We start from the raw sequence: 22,306 nt of genomic DNA on the forward strand, positions 1-22,306 counted from the left end.
AAATGTAATACACACTGTGTCTGAGGGAACAAGGAGATTTCTTTGGATTTCTAGGAGAACAGGACGGACTCGATGATTCAAGAGGGTTCAATGATGAAACGTGCGTGATCTCGCTACGAATAGACTCTGTATTCTTGGTAAATCGAATAGGCCACAGTAACGTGTATTGCTATATGTAACAGAATTATTGGTTTTAATGGTTTGTCTTTAATCCGTGCGAGAACACTACGACGATTAACGATGGTTATGCAGGGATCGAATTAGTAAAGCGTTATGACGTGATTCGATCGTTATGGACGTTAAATATGGACTATAGATTATGGCGATTTGGATAGAGATGGATCTGGTGAATCTCTCCGGATGTACAGTTGGGATCGGGACAAAAGTTGGTCTCGACCTCGACGTTATTTCTTTCGCAGAATATATATATTTCTCACTGAGTTACTCTATTTATCTGTTTAGCAGATATTAAAAATTCTCTTTATATCGATCAAAATAGATATGTAATCTCCGATTGGTAAAAAATATTCAGGTGCATCTACTAAATGTGCAGCTTCACTTTGTCAAATGTCTACCAAAAACCAAACGACGAATACGAACTTTAAATAGATACGTACAAAACTCTTACAGCAAATTCAATTGTCTAAAAATCTTACCAACAAAAAGCAAAGTAACAAGTACGAATTTTATTTGAGACCATATACTAAAAATATTACATTAACCTAAGGAAAATAAGAAACAAGAACAACGAAAGAACAGTATTAGCTTACTGGGAACAAACCACAATTACCTGGGATTTAAGGAGCGAAAGAAACAAAAATCAGCGAATGAAAAATTCTTCGAAAGAAGAATAAGAAGATAATTTCATGGCGCGTATATGTAAAGGGATAAAAGATATTACAGATATTTCCGTCGAGATCGATGGGAAATGCTGGTATAAGATCAAAATTGGAAGTTTTGGGATGATGATGGAAAAGGTCGCCGATCATCTAGTTACCTTTTACCTGTAGCTTGGCCGTGTACCTGACCTCGGCGGCGGGGTTCGCGGCGACGCAGGTATAGTCGCCGGAGTGCTCGGCCGCGAGGTTCGTTATACTGAGGAGACTCGAATAAGGATCCAGTTGGGAGATGTTTGCGACGGAGGCGAGATTCGGCGGCAAAGGGAAAGGACTTTGGCCGTCTTTTAGCCAGGATATAGTTAAGGGTGGGTCACCCGCCGCGACCCCGCACACCGTCCGCGTCCGCATCCCCTCGGATAGTCCCTCTTGAAACGTAAATGGCTCAATAATAGGGGGTACTGGAAAAGGTCAAGAGAGAAGAGAGAACCATACGTGAGAGCGAGAAAAAGATGGCACCAAAAAAAACGCAAGAACCTTTTTTTTGTACCAGGTACATGTGTTCTTTATATATATATGTATAAATATATATATAGATGTTTTTCTTTAATATAGTAGCGGTATGTTCATATATATTATATATATAGACAGTAGTACGTCCATGTATATGTATAGATATATATATAGAATATAATATGTATATATATATATGTAGAATATGTACAATAGAGGCAGTATAGTAACGTAGCAATGTAGAGGAGAGAGAGGGTGGCCCCGCCGCGGACCTGCCCCTGCCGCCCTACAACACCTTGTACACTTATAACTTGGCATCGCACACTCACGCTGCATACGGTCGTTCCCAACGCAAGAGCTAGCATTCGCCGACTCTTCGAAAATTTAGTTTCATACAGATAACAGATTTTTGTTAGAAAATACTTTACACAAATTTATATTCGTACGTATAACTTATGTTGTTAATTTTTATCCAAATGTAAAATCTCTTTTCGAAGAGTCGAGACAAGGATGGAGGAGAAAACATAGGATGTGATAATGGCAGGTCTCGTGCAGGAGGATGAGCCACGCTAAGCGTGAGCCGTCATTAAGTATCCGTCATCAGGTCTCTACGTTCCTGAATGACGTCCGATGGCTTTATATCAGATAAAAAAAGATTCCTTCTCGAATGAACGCGTAAGAATTTAACGAGCTGTGTGATCACGCATCTTCATTGTATCGGTTCACGTTGAAAGCTATTTACAGCGGTGAGACAGCACTAATACACATCGAAATTTTCAGATGAAGCGAGAACGAAGAAACGTGTGCGAATAGAGACTGTGGAAAATGTTTTGTACTCGCTATGACTTCCACGGAGGCGCAAGAGAAAGAGAACAGCACTTCGAGATCCTCACGCGGTTCATTCGCGAGTGTGGGCAACCGTGTACGCACTCACGCGATCGGCACTCGTACGAATTTCGGGCGGTCAGGCGGTCGTCGGGCAAAAATGAAGGGGGCCTAGAGGAGGATTACCATGAACCACAAGCCGCTGCGTGTGTGATACCTCTGCGGCCAGATTACGGGCCACGCACGAGTAGTTGCCGTTGTGATCTGGAGATAAACTTTCAATCATCAGTATGCTATTGTACTGGTCCATATTGGTGACACTGACTCGCTCCGACGGTCCCATAGATCGTCCGTCCTTGAGCCAGGAGATCGAGAGCGGCAGATCGCCTCTTGTCACCGAGCAAGTCAACGTAGTTCTTTCGCCGAGATGAAGATCACGATCTGCCGTGAATGGGCTAATTTTGGGAGGAACTGGAATAATAACAACAACGACACCTCGTGAACTCGAGAAGCATAGACGAAGATAAACACGTCGCATCTGGAAATCCTTCGCTGCTCATCGTGGAATCCTAGAAATTATCTTCTTCTTTTTCTCATTTTTTCTTTTTTTTTTTTTGGCGGTTCTTCCACCTTACTGTTGATCGTAGTGATCATTTTTTTCGAAGCATATTCGATTTAGGTCTTCGTCTTTGCCACGAGGCAATAGTTAAGACTTGGTATCGTCTTCTCGGCATCGAAACACCTGTAACAATCGTACGATAGTGGCACGAACGAAATGCCTTACCGATCACTGCGACGTCTCCAGATCTTCTCGCGTTGTGTCCTTGTTTGTTCCTTGCTGAACACGTGTACACCCCTGCGTCGCCCTTCTTCTGTACGCTCGTGATGACCAAAGTGCCGTCCTTAAGCACTTTCTGCCGGAGATCGTCTGGTAATTCGCGATTTGCCCGCTCCCACTTGATTTCCTCGATCGGGTAGCCAGCCACTGGACACTTCAAGCGAAGAGTTTCGCCGGCGACGGCAGTTACCTTTGGAATTAGTCGAATGTATGGAAGACCTGAAGGGAAAATCCAGCGATTAATATATTAAGATTTATGGATTATGGAAGAAAAGTAATTTATCGGTAGTTTCGCTGATTTAAAATAATTACAATCTGATCCAATAAATTGGAAATATTTATTTATGCAATTCTGAAATCTTAGAGTCGGAGCTTATAAATTAAAAATTATGAATGTTTTAACTTTGCAACCTTTTTGGAAATTTTACCCGAAGCTTCTTCTACAAGTCAGAATGAAAGATTTTCTTACTGCAGGAATATACGAAATTTCGTAGCTAGATAACTTCGAAAGATGTGTGTTATCATTGCAGTAAGAAGTGGAATTGGTCTGACTATGAACATGGTAGTACTACTTTTACACTGCTGGAATAAAATTCTCTCGTCGACAACAAAATTTTGCATGAAAACTAATGCAATAAAATCAAATGCAAATTTCGCACAGAATGTATGAATAGCAAAGAATGACAAAATTTTGTTACTTCGAATAAATGAAATATTCAACTGAACGCATGAGCAAACGGCCTAACATCATACGCGGTAATGCTACTTATTCGTTCATAGCTGATAACGCAGTGACGTATTTTAACCATTTTACGTGGCTCTATTTACTCGTGTAACTTATTTCCATTTTATTTAAATAATTTTCAGCTGCGAAGGGCGTCATAGAGTCAGAAATCAAAGCTCAAACGTAAACCATAAATTGGACAAACTCTAACAGGACATCAATTTGCTAAACATTATTCACGAAGTTCGGTCACCGGATTTAGCATGAAATTTACCGTAAACGTTGAGGCGTGCAGCGTGAGTGACTTTCCCTGCTCGATTTTCAGCTGTGCAAGAATATTCTCCTCCATCCTCCACCATCACATGACTGATATTGACGTGCGATATAACATCGCCGTGAACTGTCACGTATTGACCGATAACGAACCTTCGGACATGGATAACAAATTCTCCTTTAATGAACCGTAAATTATTTCTAAATTATTTCTAATATAATATTTCTAATATAATTTATAAATTATTTCTGACATAATATTTATAGATAGACGAAAGTTGGCAGAGAAATGCGCAAAACTCTAGCGAAATAGCCCTCAAAATCAGTAGATATCTGGCACTGATGTCGAGATAACTGATACAGTCTCGCATTTTTTTCGATAACGCCATGTATATCTCAATATTTTTTTGTCTGTTTCCTTTCACTAACTTCAACGAACCACTTAGATACATATTTATAGGATACATTCAGTCGTATCTGTCCTAACCCTTGGACGATCATGCGTTCTACCGAATTTCTACAGCATGTAAAACCAGTATGTAAAAAACAGAGTTTTTCCGTAAAAATTCTCATTGACAAAATAATCACCGACGCAATAAACAAATCTCAGAAATCCCTATAAACTCGTACCACCATACGCCATTCGTTAATCTTTTTTTCCAGCTTATATTATCATTTAGCAGAACTCCGAAAGGACGAACGAATATCTCCATCGAGAACGTTCCAAATTGAAGCTATATTTCACGAGCAAAGCTCTCTACGCAATTTCAGCAAAATCCTCCAAGTTAATGAACAAAGTTTTTTTTCAATTAACGATTAACTTTGATGGGGGAGGGAACACAGTAACTTCCTACTTTCAATACAGTGCAGAGAGACCACTTTTCAATTACCGCGTCGCAATGCGCGTTCTCGACCAAAGCGGCCCGATTTCAATGAAATTGCTAATTTCACGTGTACCGAGAATCGCGGGCAACAGTTTGTGCGACGAGAAGCGAATTGCACGCGTTTCGCTCGAAGCTGAGGATCGTATAGGATGGCTTTTCACGGAAAGGGGAAGGAAATGGCCGAGAACGAGGCGGTACAACAACGAAGTGGCACAAGAGAAGAATCACAGAGCGTCTTTTATGTCGATCTGTCGTTAAACCTTACGAGGGTCTCGCGTCATATCCTCTCGTGTCCGTCCTCTCGTACCTTTGCCTTCTCTATCCTCGACGAATGACGGCCCGTGTCGTCGCAATAAATATTCCCCGGCTTCTTGCTGGGATATTGCACTTGAAATTGAAATTGGCCTGGCTGCAGATGCGACCTCTTGACTATCGCCGCCAGGAGATTGCATTTTAATTACGAGGCATCAAGCACGCGTTAAAACAATTGTTCCAGAGTTACGATCGTATGCTTTATGCGACGATCAAAGAAGCAGTAGCGTATTTTATCAGTCGTATGCGGAAGTAATGGTTGTCACGTTGAGTATCGTTGAATTGAGATTTAGCACGGGTACGTGACAAATTAACCGACTCGCGGAAATAGTTAAAAATTAAACGATCAATATTAAGCAGAGAGTTATAGAAATGAAAGGAATTTAATCGGATAAAATATCTCGTCGGAGTATTGCATAATTTAACACGAACGTGTCAACAAATTAATCAGCTAGTTGGCATGTTTTAAGATTAAACGGCCGGTAGTTGTAAGAAATAGGAAAGATTTAACAAGATGGAATATTGTTAGTTGATAAATCACTACGCAAGACGAGCTTGATAACTTGTAACAGGTAATAAATCAAATTAAGTTCGATACTTAATGTAACAACCCTGAATACTTGGAGTAAAATTACTCGTTTCTTGGTTCTTTTCTATTTATTAATTTAACAAAATGTATTTATATAACTCTTGTCTATAACCTGCAACCTATAATTTGTCGATTCGTTACTATTATTAATATAACAAAATTAAATTTGATGTTTGATAAATCTATCATTTTTTATTTATTTCTTGATTAAAAAGCGATTATATGATTGTTAAAGTTAGATAAGTTAAATTAAAAACCATACGAGCAAAATGTACATTTCAGTCTTTACACAACCTCTCACACAATTCTATATCCGGATCGAATTGATTAAGTAATCTATAATTTGCCTTGCAGCGTCTAATCGATATATGCAACAATTAACGACCAATTATACCTTGTATTACGTTGAATACACCGGTATTTGGTTACGTACAATTAAATGAAGCCTACCTTCCGTTGGTTGGCAGAGGAAAGCCGTCCAAGGCCCAGGAGACCTGCGGTGTTGGATTCCCAGCAGCGGAGCACTTTAAGGATACAGCCGGGCCCGGTTGCAACGTTTGTTCGATAAACGAATAAAGCAGCATCGGTGGTGCGTCTGCGAACAAAGAAAACAAGACCAGGACACATATATTTCTCGGTATCCTTCGTTTTTAACATTCTTCCCCTTCCCAACTACCCTCGCACTTTGCTCGCGTTTTTATACAACTTCAAAGAAGCATTTGAAGCACACGCGGTTATGAAACGGCCAGAGAAATATCGAAAGAAATACCGAGCACAGAGCAAGAGAAATTCTTTTTTTTTTAACGTTGCTACTCGACACAGATTGGACTTTCGATCGCGGTGAAGTCTCTCCGTTTGTATCGGTCGATTCAAAAAGAGGATGGAGAAAGGCGGAACGGAAAGCAGAAGAAGAAAGATCGAGTCAGCTCGACCAGAGAATAGCCATTCGATTCGTAAATGACCGCGACGCGATCGGATCCATCTCGTTAAAAACAATACGAGGGAAGGTTAGGGAGCAGCAGGTAAGGGTTGAATTGGATAGCAGATAACGGGAGAAGTAGAAATCCCCGTTTGCTCGTGGAAGAAGAAAGAACAAGAGGCAAGAGCGTGAAAGACCACGACGGATTCTTGATTCTGAAAGCCGCCACGCCTGCCTGCCTGCCTGCCTGCCTGCCTGCCTGGCTGGCTGGCTGGCTGGCTGACTGACTGTCTCCCGTGCATCGCGATAGAAAACGAAAGACAATGGGCTCGCTGCGACGGAAGCGCGTCAGAATATTTTTCTCTCTCGATGTTTCTATCTCGACGACACGACGACCGATGGAAAGGGGCCTAGGAAGGATGAAACGGAGAAAAAAAGAAAGAAGGGTAGAGGATAGAAAGTAGAGGTAGTGGAAAGGCAAAGAAGAACTGGGAAAGTCCAAGATCGAAGTCGAGTCTCTCTCGGTCGACGCCGAGGGACGGAGCTCGCAGGATGAGAGACTTTCCATAATTAAAAGTGTCGATTTCTTCGTCATTAAAAATGCTCGAGCGTCCCGTTACAAAAGACAGTTCCGTCGTCTAGAAACGAAGAGACAAGCGGGCGGATAGATACGTAGATAGATAAGAAGATAGAAATACAGAGAGAGAGAGAGAGAGAGAGAGAGAGAGAGAGAGAGAGAGAGAAGGAGGAACAGATGACTAAAACACTTTTGTCTACGATGAATACAAGCAGGAAGTAGAGACGATGCTCGCGGATCCGTGTGGAAATTGATGAATCTCGTCTCGATGCCTTCGAGCGATCGTCAATACGTAGTCGGGAAACCGCGACACTTCGTCCGCTGGTTTCAATAAAACAGAATTTCTACCTGATGTTTATTCAGTCTGTCTGCCTTGGGAGAATCGTGAAGGAAGCAGGGAAGTCGCGAGGCGAGTGTCGAAACGTCATGTGGTAGTTGGAAAATGTAGAGCTTTCGAGCGTCGAACGGTCTGTTTATTATGAGCGGTAAGTAAGTTTTAGGCTTAAATGGTCCTGAAAATGGTTCATAGTAGTATAAATTTATAATAATTTATAATATACAACTGTATGGAGCATATCGCTACAATATTTTAGTATACACAGAAAAAGATCGGGATGCAAAACGAGGAAGAAGATGCTATAAATTCTGAGGTTAACTGCTAATCACTGAATGAGAATTAAAATAGATGTAAAATAAAAGTGAATAAAATATATGTATATGAAACAGATACGTACAAACATAAATGACGTGAAATTGGAAAAAGATACAAAGGAATAATGCTCGAGCATCGAAAGCTTTTGCTAGTTGGAACTATGGGTCATTTAAAAATGTCCATAGAGTTAATCAATGTAACTGTGAATTTTTTAGGAAACTGTTATCTTTACGAACATAAATAAAGGAGTGGATTCTAAACTCATTTATTTATTGTACATCATAACGGCTATTTTACGTTGAATACTTTGTACGCTTCTATACATATCGTGTACACTCTATATATTTTTCTATCTCAATGTATAAATATGCACGCTCTAATTATACATTACACACAAGTTTAAATAAGTTACAGCTTTGCTTCGTACTAATTCGTAACAACGTTTATTACATTAATTAAACGTTTCCAACATCACATCCATAGAAATCTCTTTTTCCTGTATCTCACAGTATGAAAGAATTTTGAGAAAGGCGAACAAATTTCAGCGAGGAAAAAAATGTTCCAGTTCTCGACGTTACAGCTTCGTCGAAGTGTATTCACGAGGCCGTGAATCTTCATTCACGCGGCTCGACAAAATACGAGGCAGCCTGGCGTAACCGCATCCACGCGAAATTTCATAATGCACTATAGTTCATAATTTTCACAGGGAAAGTAATAGTTTAGTGCTCTTGCGATCGTACTTTTTATATGCGCAAACTCGGCCTTCTATTTCTTTTTTTACATCACCACGAAGGCGGGAAGAAATTAGAAGCACCACCAGAGTGTTCCAGTCGAAGTCGAGAAAAGCGGTTCGTAGGTTACCAGGCGTTCGATCGGAACGCGATTGGTCTCCATTTGGTTCCAGCTCGTCAACGAAACGACTTTTTTCCACTAGCCTCTTGGCTCGTGGCATCACAGGCAAGTCATCTCTCCCCCTTTTATTCCTACATTTTTCCTAGTCGTAAAATTGTAACGAACCGGTAATCCTCTCCTCTCTCTCTTCCTGTCTCTCCAAACTCCTCCTTGGATATATATATATATATTTTGGTCTCTCTCTGTTGCACTGTGTCCAGACCACGGTAGGTCCTTACCACGGGTGTATGGCTTGCTCGAATTCCCTTTGACGTAAATTCCGTGCATTACCGACGCTGACGAGCGAGAGACGCTAACTTCATTGTTGTTTCAAAGGCTCTCCTCTGGCTGGTTTCCTCCGCGTCCCTCGCCAACGGCATGTTCCTCTTTCATGCGCTACTCCTCATCCATAGGTGGGCGGTCCAGATATAGGGCAAACGGTCCAGAGAAAGAAGGAAGGAGAGAGGCAGAGGAAGGAGAGATAGAGAGAGATAGACAGAGAAAGAGACGCCTCGTGGTGGTTATCAAAGAGTAGAGGGGAAAGAGGGTTGACAGTGGTAATAGTGGCGAGTACGGAGGAGGTAACGAAAGGGATGGGAAGAGGTAAAGCGGCGTAAAAGAAGCCTCCTCCACTTCAAAGCGGAGATCTCTGTTCTCTCGACGTAACGGTCCACGTGGTTGACATGCTCTTTTCATGATAATCGAGTTCCTGGTAATACGATCGGTAACGTTCACTACCGATCACGCGAACCTACTTTGGAGAGCGCTACGCTTGCATCGCTTCTGACACGTAACCGTGTCGCGTTCTCGAAAACGGGTGAGAGATCAATTCTCACAGGCATCGATCGGGTGAAAGTATTTCGGGGGCAATGGGGCTCGATTTCCAACGATCGATGAACAGAACACTTGCAATGATGGAAGCTTGTAAGCGGCGAGGGGAATCGTGATTACAAGCTTGGTTTGAGTCTGCCAATTTGGTATTATACTCGATGTGTCTTTAATGGTGTAGTATTAACGAGGAATATTACGCAATACGTAATTGCGTATTAAATCGTTTTGATATCATCATTCGTTGAATTTTAATTTTTCTGTTTTTATATCGATACGTATTGGATACGTCCGAAAAATTACGCAAATTAGTCGTAACGATGTGAAAGGTTGGATCAATTGGAAGTTCGAAAAAGTCCAAGACTGTTGAAACAATATTTATTGAACGTAAAATTCGAGCACACGCTGCTAAATTACTAAATTAGATTTGACGAATGAATTTTTAATAAGAAATCGATTAATTCTTAACTAATTTCTTAGAACGCTTGGTTGTTTTAATCTAGGTATCACTTGTAATTATCAAAGAGCTAAAATTTGTAAACTGTTTGTTGTTCAATATAGCGACACTTGAATCGATAGGTATTTTTAATTAATTTTATGCCAGTCGAAGTGGAACGCAATTATTAAAATCAAATTCTAGGGCAATCAAATATATCGATAATCAAAATCAGAGGTAAAACAGTAAAATTTATTAATTCCATACAAATTGCTTGGTTAATAAATTAATTAATTCAAAATTAATATTCTAATTGTATAGTTTTTTCTAGACGAAGATAAAAGCCGTTGTTTATTTTACATACATTTGCAATGGAACGAGGTCACGGATTCTAGACGTCACGTCGTATCAATTTATTAAATTTCCTCCCTGGTAGAATGGCAAGCGTGATGCATTTCCATGCTAATTAGACCGCGTGAATTTTCACGGAAGCGATAAAGTTTCGAGACGCAGAAAATGAATCTTCGAGAATGACCTAATTTGCTTTGTGCCCGACCAAGGTTGATAGTTCCGCGAAAAGTGAATTTATACGTATGCATAGACCTATTGAAAGCTCCCTCATTTGCAATTCCGATCGAAACTGCACCGCAACTTTCCATGTAATTTTCCTTTGTGCAGCCCAAGTCGAAATGAAGCCGAGTATGTGGAATTTGGTAATTGAGATCGAGCGAGTCGAATCGAATGGAATACCGTACGTAGGAATATATGCTGTTGCGCATTTACGTGTTTCTGCATACGAAAATTACGTAACTTAAAGTAGCTATTCGATCGAGTACCTTTTTCCAAGTGGTATTCGTTAAATTTTAAAAACGACGCGAAATTTACACAGGTAATTGGAAGAAGATCATTTCTGAAGAGATTTTGAAAAAACGAGATTTTCCCAAAAAGGTGAAATTAATCCTGTTATGAGCCCCGAGCTTGTAATATTGCCCCAGTTTCCACTATGGAAAGGTCTAAGAGATAAATGAACATTCCTTACGTACCGCCCAATTGTAGTTCCGCTGAGGCTTGTGCAGTGTCACCCTCCGCTCGTCTGACGATACACTGATACATTCCACGATCTTCTCTGCTGATACCGTTCAGCCTCAATAATTCTGATTGTCTGCCGGAGCCTGGCAGCTGGCGACCATCCTTGTACCAGGTAACAAAGTGTGGTCCAGCTTGTGGATGCGTGCTGACCTCGCATCTAAATTCGGCATTACCTCCTAAATGGACGCTTAACAACGGTGGCGTCACTTCGATGTGTAGCGGGGCTGTCACGATGAGCCTGAAGAACGATTATTTACTTTGTAACATTGGTTTATTTCTTCCAAGTGCAGGTTTCATTAAGAACTTAATCAAAGACATCTTTTATTTTATCATTTAATTGGTCATGAATTTTAAATTGCAAACGTTTTAGTAATCTTATCGAAATATCAACGCTTTATGCTTTCCTTACCTTACTTTCTTTGTAATAAAGTACCGGACGAAATAAAGGAGTTAATAATTTCTTTGTAATAAATTATCAAGATATTATTTGTAAAGTTAAATATGTAGATAGAGAATTTACAGGGAGTCCACGGTCTATGGGCATAATTACCAGAAGCAAAGCTTTAATTAGTCTATTAAATAAGTTTCTCGCTTTCTCTGTATAAAAGAAGATAGAAATGTTAAAAATTTAACGCAATAGATATCTTTTCACAATTAAACGTTCTCTAGAAATTTCTTGACCTAATTTCAAATCCTTAAACTTCTGTATAGTAGGAAACGCGCTAATTTTTAAATAAAATTTTCTGGAAATAATATATTTATTCCTTTCACTTTCGTATAGATGTCAATGATTAGGATATAATTTATTAATTATTGAATTTCTTTCTTGATTTATTACTATTTATATGAAATCTATCATTTATTCGTTACCGAATTTCTGCGCTAGCTTCACCACCAGGATTGGACGCAGAACAACGATAAATACCGCTATCTTCTAACGTCACAGCTTCGAGGGCCAGAACAGACCCGAGCAATCTGGTCCTTGGTCCAGAGAGTACCAGCATTGGCTCGGAACCGGTTTGTGCGTACCATCTGGAAATTGAATCGTAGATGGAACATTAAACCTTAAATGATCGAACCACTATTTGTGTAAGCAATATTTTACTCTTGAAATAATCCAACGGTGCTATACAACATAACGGAAGATCTAGAGATCATAAAGCTTAAAACACTTTCTACTTGCAATTATGATTCATTAAAATCGTTCTTGACGTTATGTTTCAATTATGTCTTCATTAACGTACTTTCTCTATAAAGTATTATAAAGTTATACAGTCTAGTACAACTTATGTTTGTTAAACAATTGTATGAAATTAATATAACTTCTTGATATATCCTCTTCTACGAAAATTTTTAATAAATCTCTAGATTTATTTAAGATTCAAAGAAGGACTATACTCAGATATCTTATTATAATAGAATGGGTTTTGTAATCGCTATTCCCCAAGACTATAATCGTATATATGTACATACATATAGTATCATATCCGTATATTGCACATCTTTACTTCCCTTTTATAGCTTTAAGCTTCTTAACATCGTAATTACAGAATTAATATTACTATCATCTTATTTATAGATGTAGTACTACTATTATCTTAATAATAATCACCGTTAATTAAAATCTTCGTTGTTGTACAAAATTTAGTTCCCCTTTATACAACCCTCGTATTAGCAAATACTTAGCTATTCAGAGAATTATTGAAACGCGTGAAAAGCAATTTTTATATTACGATTCTTTATATTACGATTAAAACGAAATCAAACGCGTATTTACGAGATTCATTCCACTCGTTATTACTTATCATTTTCATTTCGCGCTATCCACAATAACATATTATTTCTCTAATTTATATCTCATGCGAAATTATCCAAAGTACCAATTAAAAATTCCATCGAATCGACCAGCAAACAATCGTGAAAATTCAGCCGACGATAAATTCCCTCGTAATCTCGATTAATTCAAACGTCATTCTACTCACTCGGCAACATAATATATCATCCAATTACATTAACTGAATCCATTGAAATCTCTTTATCGGCGTACAATTCGCGAAATTCTAGCCGAACATTCCGTTGAAAATTTGCCGGCAGCCGCGCAGAAATCCTTTGTAGCATTCGCACGAAAATGGGTCCTGGCAGCATTCCATTCTGTTCCCGTTCTCGCACGCGAATTCCGGTAAAAATTTTCAAACGTAGCGTCGCGCGGACCGAACATTTCGAAGCTAGCGCGGTTTGCATGATTGCAAGTTAATGCGACTTCCCCTGCCACTTTGGAACTTCCTTTTTTCCGGTAAAGACTCGAGGAATAATTTTTCATCGCAAGGTAAAGCGCTCGCGCATCAGGCAAAGGGCTGGTTGGTGGAACCGAGGCGCTTCAATTTCACTGGCTTTCGGGCACGACGACCTAGAAACGACATCCAGTCGCATCCACAGTGAGCATTTATCCCGGAGATTCGGTGCTTTCTTTCATCCTCACCAACGTCTTGACAGTTTTCGATCGAAGCACGTTCGTCGGCTCGAACCACTTCCACGGATCCCCTGCTCTGTTTTTCGTTTCTTTTCCTCTCCTCACTTTCCCCGATCCTCTTCATCTTCGCCTTTTTCGTCCTCTCTATATCTCACCTAACCCCCTTTGTTTTTTGTAGATCGTCCAGGAACATCGTATCTTGTATCTTTGTTCGTTCTTGGATTTCTTGATACGTAAGGGAGCTGACTTCCTTCGGGAATTTTAGTTGGTAGTTCTAGGGGAAGTTACCCGAGGTAAAAAGGTAAGAAGTTAGAGTTCAAACTCGTCTAGTAGATCAGTTCTTCGATTCTTTCGAGAGCGTCAAGATAGCTGAGTTAAGTTAAAGGTGTATTTTATTTGGACTTTGCGACTTTCTGTGAAGTATTTCTCTCTCTCTCTCTCTCTCTCTCTAGGAAAAGGGAATTACGTTTGTAGCGCGATCAGTTTCATGGTAAATACGTGCTATTTCGACTCGCACATGGTCTGACTGCAGGTAAATTGCAGCAAGTTTGTTGTTAGAAACCGAGCGTTTCTAGTTTCGATTGATTGCTCCTGCTTACGTCGTGTTTTGGAATAATGGATGGTGTAGGAGTGTGCTAATTTATAAGATGAATGTATGGTTAGCCACGTGTTAGAATACATACAGCCACATGTTACATGTATGTATAGTCTACTAAAACAATATTTCTTTACGAAATCCTACATAAATCTTCATAATATGATACAATGTAATATAATATAATAAATGAAACGAGAGTTACTAAATTTCTGAAATTTCTTCTAATTACACGAATCTTGAAAAACATTAATTAGTCTATTAAACATTACATCGTAGCCTCACTTTATGTTATTGCATGTATTACTATTAGAAACAACTTTTGAAGAAGATACAATCCCTTTTCTTAATAATTTTCTTCAAATTTTTCGCTTCATCGCCAATGTCCTCGCTTACTGGCAATTGTTTTCTAAAAGATGGTCCTTAATTCTTAGTCAAACATGCTGCCACTCTATGTACGATCCTTATAACCGTTACAACTGTTCTTCTTCTTGTTATTAACATCATTGTCGTCGTTAATAAAATAAATTATCTAAACGTACAGCTTCAATTGCTAAAACTACATCCATTGCCTCGTTATTACAAGATAGAACACAACGCGTTAAAAATGGTTTCACTCATAAATCTGTAGCCGAGCCTAAATCATGCGATAAAACCAGTTCACCTCGTTATTTCAGTCGAATGGATTGGTATCGGTGAAGCATGTAAGTACTGTTCAAGCATATCGTTCGCAAAATGTCTTGGCACGCCATGCTGGCTAGCGCTATCGTCAATAAATTTTCATCTCTCCAGATGTTTCTTGTCCGGTGCATGCATCTGCCCGTGGTCCTGGGTCGAGGAAAAGGAGATCCAGAAATTCCAAGAGAGAAAGAAAGAGAACGAGGAGAAAAACTTTGTAGAGCAGAAGGCTCCTCGAAGACTCGCTGAGCGACATGGAGAGTTTCCGATTGTGCTCCGTTCGCGAAGCTTCACGTTCGAGTGCTTCCACTTTTCCTCGATCAAAGTCCTGCCCAGTCCTTATTTCTTTACTTACTTTCTATCTCGAATATTCCTGCCTCCGATTCTCCTTTTCCTGTCTCTGACTGTCTTTTCGTTCATCCTTGTTTCGATCCACCTTTCGACGCTGAAAAACGTGGCTCGTAGTTTTCTTTTAGATTAAAGAGCCAGATTAGAACGTGCGTTGTTTTTTCTGCTTCCTTTGTACGTTACGCTTTCATCGCCTTTCTATTGGCATGAAAGAATTTTCTTTGTACCTGAGCTTTCAGACGTTTGTCTTCAACCTCTGTAGTTCTTCGGCGAGGGCAAATGTATATGTCGATCGTAGTTTCGACACACAGAGATTTATCGTATCACTCAGAGATTAAAAGGTCGTATTCCGAAGGATTACGTCTATACACAGTCCTCGAAGGATCGATGAATTTTCATATCTTGCATCGTGACGGTAATCGTATCACTAGGAAAAACTATACTCCTCGGTGAACGCTCGATTTACGCGAGAATTCGTGTTTCCGTTTTATGGATGCTTCGTTTCCCGTCGCTTTGAACTCGCAACGACCAATGCCCCGCAATTACAGCGTTAAATTCGTTTATATCGTTTGTAATAATAATTGTAACGTTAAATTTACCATGCAACATGCCATCGGTTTTCGATTACCCGTAATTATTCCCATGATTATTTGGATGTATTATGATTTAATTTATATTTGCCAAACATTTCACGAACAAAGACTGTACATAGATAGCTCGATCAATCGAGCTGCGTCTTTCGTTCCATAAATAGCCTTTCGCCGCAACTTCGTTCGCGTGGACTGTTAATATACAGAACAATTTTTAAACGGATGAACTTTTACGAATGAAATACCTGCATATTTTTCATACCAACAGTTAGATTGTTCTCCGTGGTAAAAGATATTAAATTATCAAATGGTTGGATTTCAGAACAAATACGACGTGAATAATAACCATCGTAGCTTGACAACTCGAACGCCAGCTATTTCCCAGCTTCTAGAAAACGGATCGAGATGGAACATATTCTATTTTCTTTCCCGGATACTAAGATATGGAACAGAGAAAATCCCAGGAAAACTTGTTCGGTAGTTCTTACACGATGCGAGTATAAGCAGACAAACAAACAGACAGACAAAAATTGAAAGAACTAGTCTTCTGGACACGATAGCTTATGAACTGTTCCTGGATAACTGTTTTTCTGTTATTCAATATACAGACACGATCCTTCTACTGTTTTATTATTATTATATATAGATTGCTAGATAGTTGGAGAATTTCTGGCATTTTGAACGCACGTCGGTATATACCTACATGTTGTGATTTTCGACATTTTTACTGTTTAATTTACCTTTCGTGAGTATAAAATACCGTTTCCTTAATTATAAAGATATTTCTATATCTGATTTTCATAAATCGTATTAAATAGTTTAGGAATAGTCTTGCTCGATATTCGTACATTGGCTAGTAGAATGAGTCCTTCGCGACAGACACAGTAGTATTAACCAATCGTTAGTTTCCAGAGCGTCGGAAAAATAGTACGATCTCTGTTACGTACAACTGGTTGTAACGAAGAGGATGAAAAGAAAGACTATGTTGTATATCGCAATAGAAAAAAGAAATATTTTTTTTAAAGATGACAAACGGGAGTCATGATTATTGCGATTATACATGTATATATGCTACTTAAATTTCCAAGTATTCTACACGCTGCAAATATTAAATGTAAAGTAACAATTTAAATAAGCGATATAAGCTTATAATTTAATTTACACGAACTTTATGTATTCACGTTAATGCGATTAAAAAGATTCTGCGTATCTAAACAAAAGTTCGTCGATGTAAAATAAAATTTATACTTTTTATAACAACTCTTCGTAATGAGTAAAGAGCTAAGGTATCTCTATCGAGATAAATGAAAAACTCACCGATATTCAGGAGTAGGGCAGGCCTGTGCTACGCAGACTAACGACGTTGATTCATCTTGCGCGACGTGAACAACGCCAGAGTTTTCAAGAATCACCGGCGGCATCACCCCTCTGTGATCTACAAAAAAGGAAAAAAAAAGAATCGTTCGAGAGAGGGTCGATTAATGCGGCGGGTAATTGGAAAAAACCTCGGCAATTTCCCGACGATAAGAAAAATCGGCCTGTCCACCGGAGTGAAAATTACTACCTGCTATCCTTACGTTGGCCACGGAACTCACTACCACTTGTCTAGTGAGACGATGCATCGTTCGACATCTGTAGCCGTGTATTTGATCGCTGAACTCCAGGCTGTGGACCAGAAGTTCCCCGGTTGGTAAAAGGTGAAACTTCCCATCTGCAACGCAAATAATGAAAAAGAGGTTTATGCCTTTGTATTATTTATTGCCTCTTATCGTCGTAGTTTCTCGTTACGTTATATTATATATTCGCGTGTTACGCGTATTCTATACACTTTTCATAAATGCGTGAACACGCGTAGTCTAGTTATAATAATTTGTAGCAATAAATTTCAATTTATCAGACACTAAACAACGATATCCATTAATTTCAACGATCTATAACAACGATCGTTCGTAGTAAAACAATTACGATAATTTCAGCTATAGATCGAATGAAATTCTCTTTTCAGAAACTGTTGCGAATATTCTCGATACGAAGTATAATATCGGAATCGCCATACGTTTGGACGCAATTCGCGTCCGAAAGCTTTCATCACGACCAGAACATGACCGGGCTATCTACTAGACGTTTTGCAATCCGGAAAACGGCGATGGCTATCTTCCCCGCGGTGTTAAACGCGATTATATCGTCCCCGGAGCAAATAGCTCCACGTTCGGTGAATTATTTAACGCGAGATACGACGATAGTGGGATTCGTGATACGTTGCAGAGCATCCTCTGCGAGACACTCTTTCGCACATGGCAGAAATATAACGAGGAATTTTCTAATCTCCGTATTATTCGTAACTGGCGTGCGTGGCGATAATTTATAATCGACGTCGACGTTTCTCAATAAACGTGGCACGCGGATTCGGAATTACCTTTGATAACTACTCTGTGCCATCGATGAACGAGCTATCGCCAACGTTTCGTGATATTTTCGTCGGTGAACCGGCGAACGGTTTTACCGTAACGATAATTATGCTAATTCCGGGATTTCCAGCGCCTGTTCTGGATGACTGGCGGAGGTACTACCTGGCCGTTCTTGCCCTGCTCGGCTTAAGCCGGTGCTCGTTCCTTAGATAAGCCCGAGCAACGTTAATGACGGTAGTTATCCTAAACATTCGCAGTCGTTTTACGAAAACCCCTATTCACGTCCGGATATCTTTAACATGGCTTTCGAATATGTGATTATCTTGCACGAAAGAGGTCGTTCTTCCATTAGTTCTCGTCTTTCTTTTCATTCCTTTTTCCTTCCACGTTATCCGGAGCGTTTTTCGCTCCTCATTTTTATTGAGATATGTACAATTTTATGTGCTAGACAAAATTGGCCGCGTAGTAGTGACACACGTACGAGAATATGAGTGTGTGGAAGTATGTGCGTACACGGCATCTCGTCGGTTCCGTCGGCAGTGTGGTATGGAAGATGGCGAGACGAAGAAAGTGTTGAGATGCGTGCAAATGTATATCGACGAAGATCTTGGAAATCGTTTATTAAATAAATCTAAATCTATTTTATCATGAATTCTAAGTGTAACCTTGGTGTTCCTTTACTTTTGTATGGAAGATGGCGAGACGAAGAAAGTGTTGAGATGCGTGCAAATGTATATCGACGAAGATCTTGGAAATCGTTTATTAAATAAATCTAAAACTATTTCAACATAATTCTAAGTGTAACCATGGTGTTCCTTTACTTTTATTTCGCCAATTAAGATCCACGATTCTCAACAATTTTAATTCTGTTTCTCGTTGCTTCGTTGGAATCTTGCATGGCGAATCGATGAAGATATTTACAAGTAATCGCGCGTTTCTTATCTCCGTGTTTGTTGGTCCCGCTAACGAAATTTCTAGCCGCGCGTAGTACACGCTACCTCCGTATCCCTATCCAAGATTCTACGTTATTACGTCTACGTTCGAACGCAAATTCGGCTACGAGACATTAGCACAGCTAAGACCGGCAGAGATAAGCGGTCCTGCTAAATAGCGATTGTCGGCCAAGTCAGCCGGCTTGGATGGGTTATGTAGTTTCGGTATCACACTCGATGCTACTACCTATACCCTGTCCTCTCGGATCTATTCAACGTAGATAGACTGCGTATGTACGTGACCATGTACACGATGTACATACGCGTATGTATGCACGAGACGGAGGAGGCTGCCTCGAATTACGTGCAGTCTGACCATAGCGCTATTAGTAAGATGGATATGTTACGCTTACAGAAATATAGCGACTATAGATGGGGAACAAAGGCGGCTTAATATTATATAGGCAGCAAGAAATACGGGATTGCTGCTTGTGAGAGAGTTGCTGTAGAGGCGCGAGAGAATGGTTAAATGCGTTGTGATGCTAAAAACGGTAAGTAATTTGACGAATTGTAACGTTTATTCAAGGGGTGAAAAGATATTCGCGTAACATCTGCGTGGAAATTAATTAGTTGTGGTTGTAGGAAGGTATAAGAGGGATGATCGAATAATTGGCAGAATTTTAATATCAATTAGGTCAACAGAAAGATGTCTATATAACGTCCAAGTATAAATTAATTGTCTCAGGGTATGGAAAGCTAGGAGAAGGATGATCAAACAATTTTTAAAACGTTCGCGTTCCACGTGCATAAAATTAATTGTTTTAGGATATAAGAGATTATAAAAGAAATAGTTTATAGAATTTTAATGTTTATTAGATGGATAAAAAGATACCTGTACAATATTGGACGAGCGATAATGCGATATTTATCAAATGCACATATAAAACGGTGAACTATTGAGAAACGCATGAAATAATAATGATCGTGTTCTGGAAAAATAAAGAAAAGAAACGCAATCAAGAGAAATGCAAAGGAAGATCTCTCTTTCAAAGATAAAGTATCTGCATTCAAGTTCGAATGATTCATTCAGTTGGCCAGTTACACTGAAATCCCTTTCCTCCTCTGTTTTAATACATCATGTTAATCTTTTTATATTATTTGCTGTTCGAATGCGAGCAATTAATTCGCGCAATTTCCCGTCGATTTCTCTGAAAAACCATCGAAACGAACACTTTCGTTTAATCGACGCATGTTAAATTTGCGCGCTCCATTTACAAACTTTTTCTGTTCTATTCACCGGCACCATTTTCTGTTCGAACGTTTGGATTAAATTACAAACAAAAAGGACAGGAAGAAAAGATAAAAGAAAAGAAAGGAGGGACACAAAATGAGAGAAGGAGAAATAAAGAAAATTAACAACACGTTTGCACGCTGAAAACAATGAAACGCGGAACCGTATTGTACCAATAGCGTTTTGTCAATGTACGCGCGCACTTTTAACGAGTCGTAAGCATCAACTTTGCAAAGGCATGTAACCTTTTTTGAGAGCCGTGCGTTCAAACAATATCGTTTTACGAAGACGATTCTATTGGCGAGCTCGTACGCGAAGCAATTAAAACTTTTCGCTCGTTTCGCGCGACAATTTCGTGCGTGTTCGCGAATAAACGTTTGACAATCCTCTTTGGAAAAACGTTGGCTTGTCAAAGAATTCGTGACAGTGGACATGGCGGTAATCCTCACGCGACTGTGTCTGCACACGTGCACAGTGTACATGGATGAAATATGTACGTGGAATTAATTGCGGGCTGATCCTGATAGATGTATAGGGATAGATTTAATGGAAACGTACAGGATATAACGTTTATAGGGTCATTCAGAATTAAAGGAGAAAACGCAATGAAAGACTGCTGGCAAGTTCTTGTTCGAGCTTCTGTACGTTCTTTAACCCGAAGTTGCTATTTTCTGATATATTATGATAAATGGAGACTGATGATATTTATGCAAATTCATGTTTTTATGAGCATAGTATCTTCGGATATTTTATGCATCTTTACATATTATGTGCACTTTCCACGTGTTTACTTTCAAAGTTTCTCGTAAATTGGCATAAATAAAGTAGCGACGAATGAAAACGATTAATTAAAAAGAGCTTTTCAAAGTTGATACGTTGAATAATTGAAGTTTGTGCGGAAAGGTTTTTCATCTGACGGTATAAGGAATCAGTGGAACGCAAAATATTTTTTAACTGGGAAATAAATCGAATTGTATATACAAGTGAACATTTTTAAAATACTTTCAGTTTGGAAGATAATGCTGTTTCGTAGATCGTGAACTGCGAAAGGCAGTTACTGGTTTAGCAAAAGCCTGATGCGAACTAATTTTTATCAAACCTGCAGCAAATGTAACAACAATGCGAAAACATTTTTGAAGTAGCGCACATTTGTACAAAATTATTTTATTGTATTTAATTTTCAAATGAATTTCTAGAGAATTTAATTGTTTACTTATCAGATCGCATCTTGCACATGTTTGTATTGTTTCGATTTGTATCGAAAGCATTATGATTCCGGACGGAAAATGGAATTTCCGTCTAGCGAGTTTAGACGAACGACGGAAGCGGAACACAACAGACAAAAGAACTCGGTGAAATTTAATTTCTCGAGAACATTCGGAACGCTGTACACGTTCCTGTCTCGATTCGAATGATATTGTAGATCTTGCACTGGATTTGTTACATTCCTCTTCGCACGGTGTTTACAAAGACCACAAACGTGGACTGCGTTTGTGACAGGAAGCAATTAAAAGAAACGGAGAGTTTTTTTTAATATATTGCCTTTTATATATTTTTTAAACATATGAGAAGCTAAGTACAATAATTAGAACAATAATGGACGATTTTATGTCTGCCTTTTAGAGATTATGCAGAAATTCTGCCTGTTCGAGATTATCACGTCGTCTTTTATTATGTACATTATCGAGTAGCCCACTATATTTAATTTTATATCACTTACTATACTTAATTTTACGCTATACATTATGGAAACTCAGAATAGAAGAAAGAAGAACAAAGAAAGCAAAACGAGCGAAAATTTAACGAGA

At 39.2% G+C, this 22,306-nt stretch overlaps 1 protein-coding gene across 9 annotated transcripts in view; it reads right to left on the reverse strand.

Moving 5' to 3' along the window:
- LOC100744920 (Down syndrome cell adhesion molecule-like protein Dscam2) overlaps nt 1-22,306 on the reverse strand; it is a 126,452-nt gene that overhangs the window by 15,641 nt on the left and 88,505 nt on the right. For 6 of the 9 annotated variants that reach the window (XM_024364732.2, XM_024364733.2, XM_024364736.2 and 3 more), the window contains exons 4-11: nt 17,432-17,578; nt 17,185-17,302; nt 12,057-12,218; nt 11,141-11,424; nt 6,245-6,389; nt 4,011-4,162; nt 2,959-3,231; nt 998-1,297 (exon numbers count right to left, since the gene is read on the reverse strand). In XM_024364732.2, the coding sequence (XP_024220500.1) occupies nt 998-1,297; nt 2,959-3,231; nt 4,011-4,162; nt 6,245-6,389; nt 11,141-11,424; nt 12,057-12,218; nt 17,185-17,302; nt 17,432-17,578 (1,581 nt within the window). Of the gene's footprint in view, nt 1-997; nt 1,298-2,360; nt 2,646-2,958; nt 3,232-4,010; nt 4,163-6,244; nt 6,390-11,140; nt 11,425-12,056; nt 12,219-17,184; nt 17,303-17,431; nt 17,579-22,306 lie in introns of all 9 variants that reach the window. The other 3 variants (XM_024364731.2, XM_024364737.2, XM_012380685.3) reach the window with 1 other exon arrangement.

This window comes from Bombus impatiens, unplaced genomic scaffold, assembly GCF_000188095.3.
Source record: "Bombus impatiens unplaced genomic scaffold, BIMP_2.2 scf_0106, whole genome shotgun sequence".
NCBI classification, from domain to species: domain Eukaryota; kingdom Metazoa; phylum Arthropoda; class Insecta; order Hymenoptera; family Apidae; genus Bombus; species Bombus impatiens.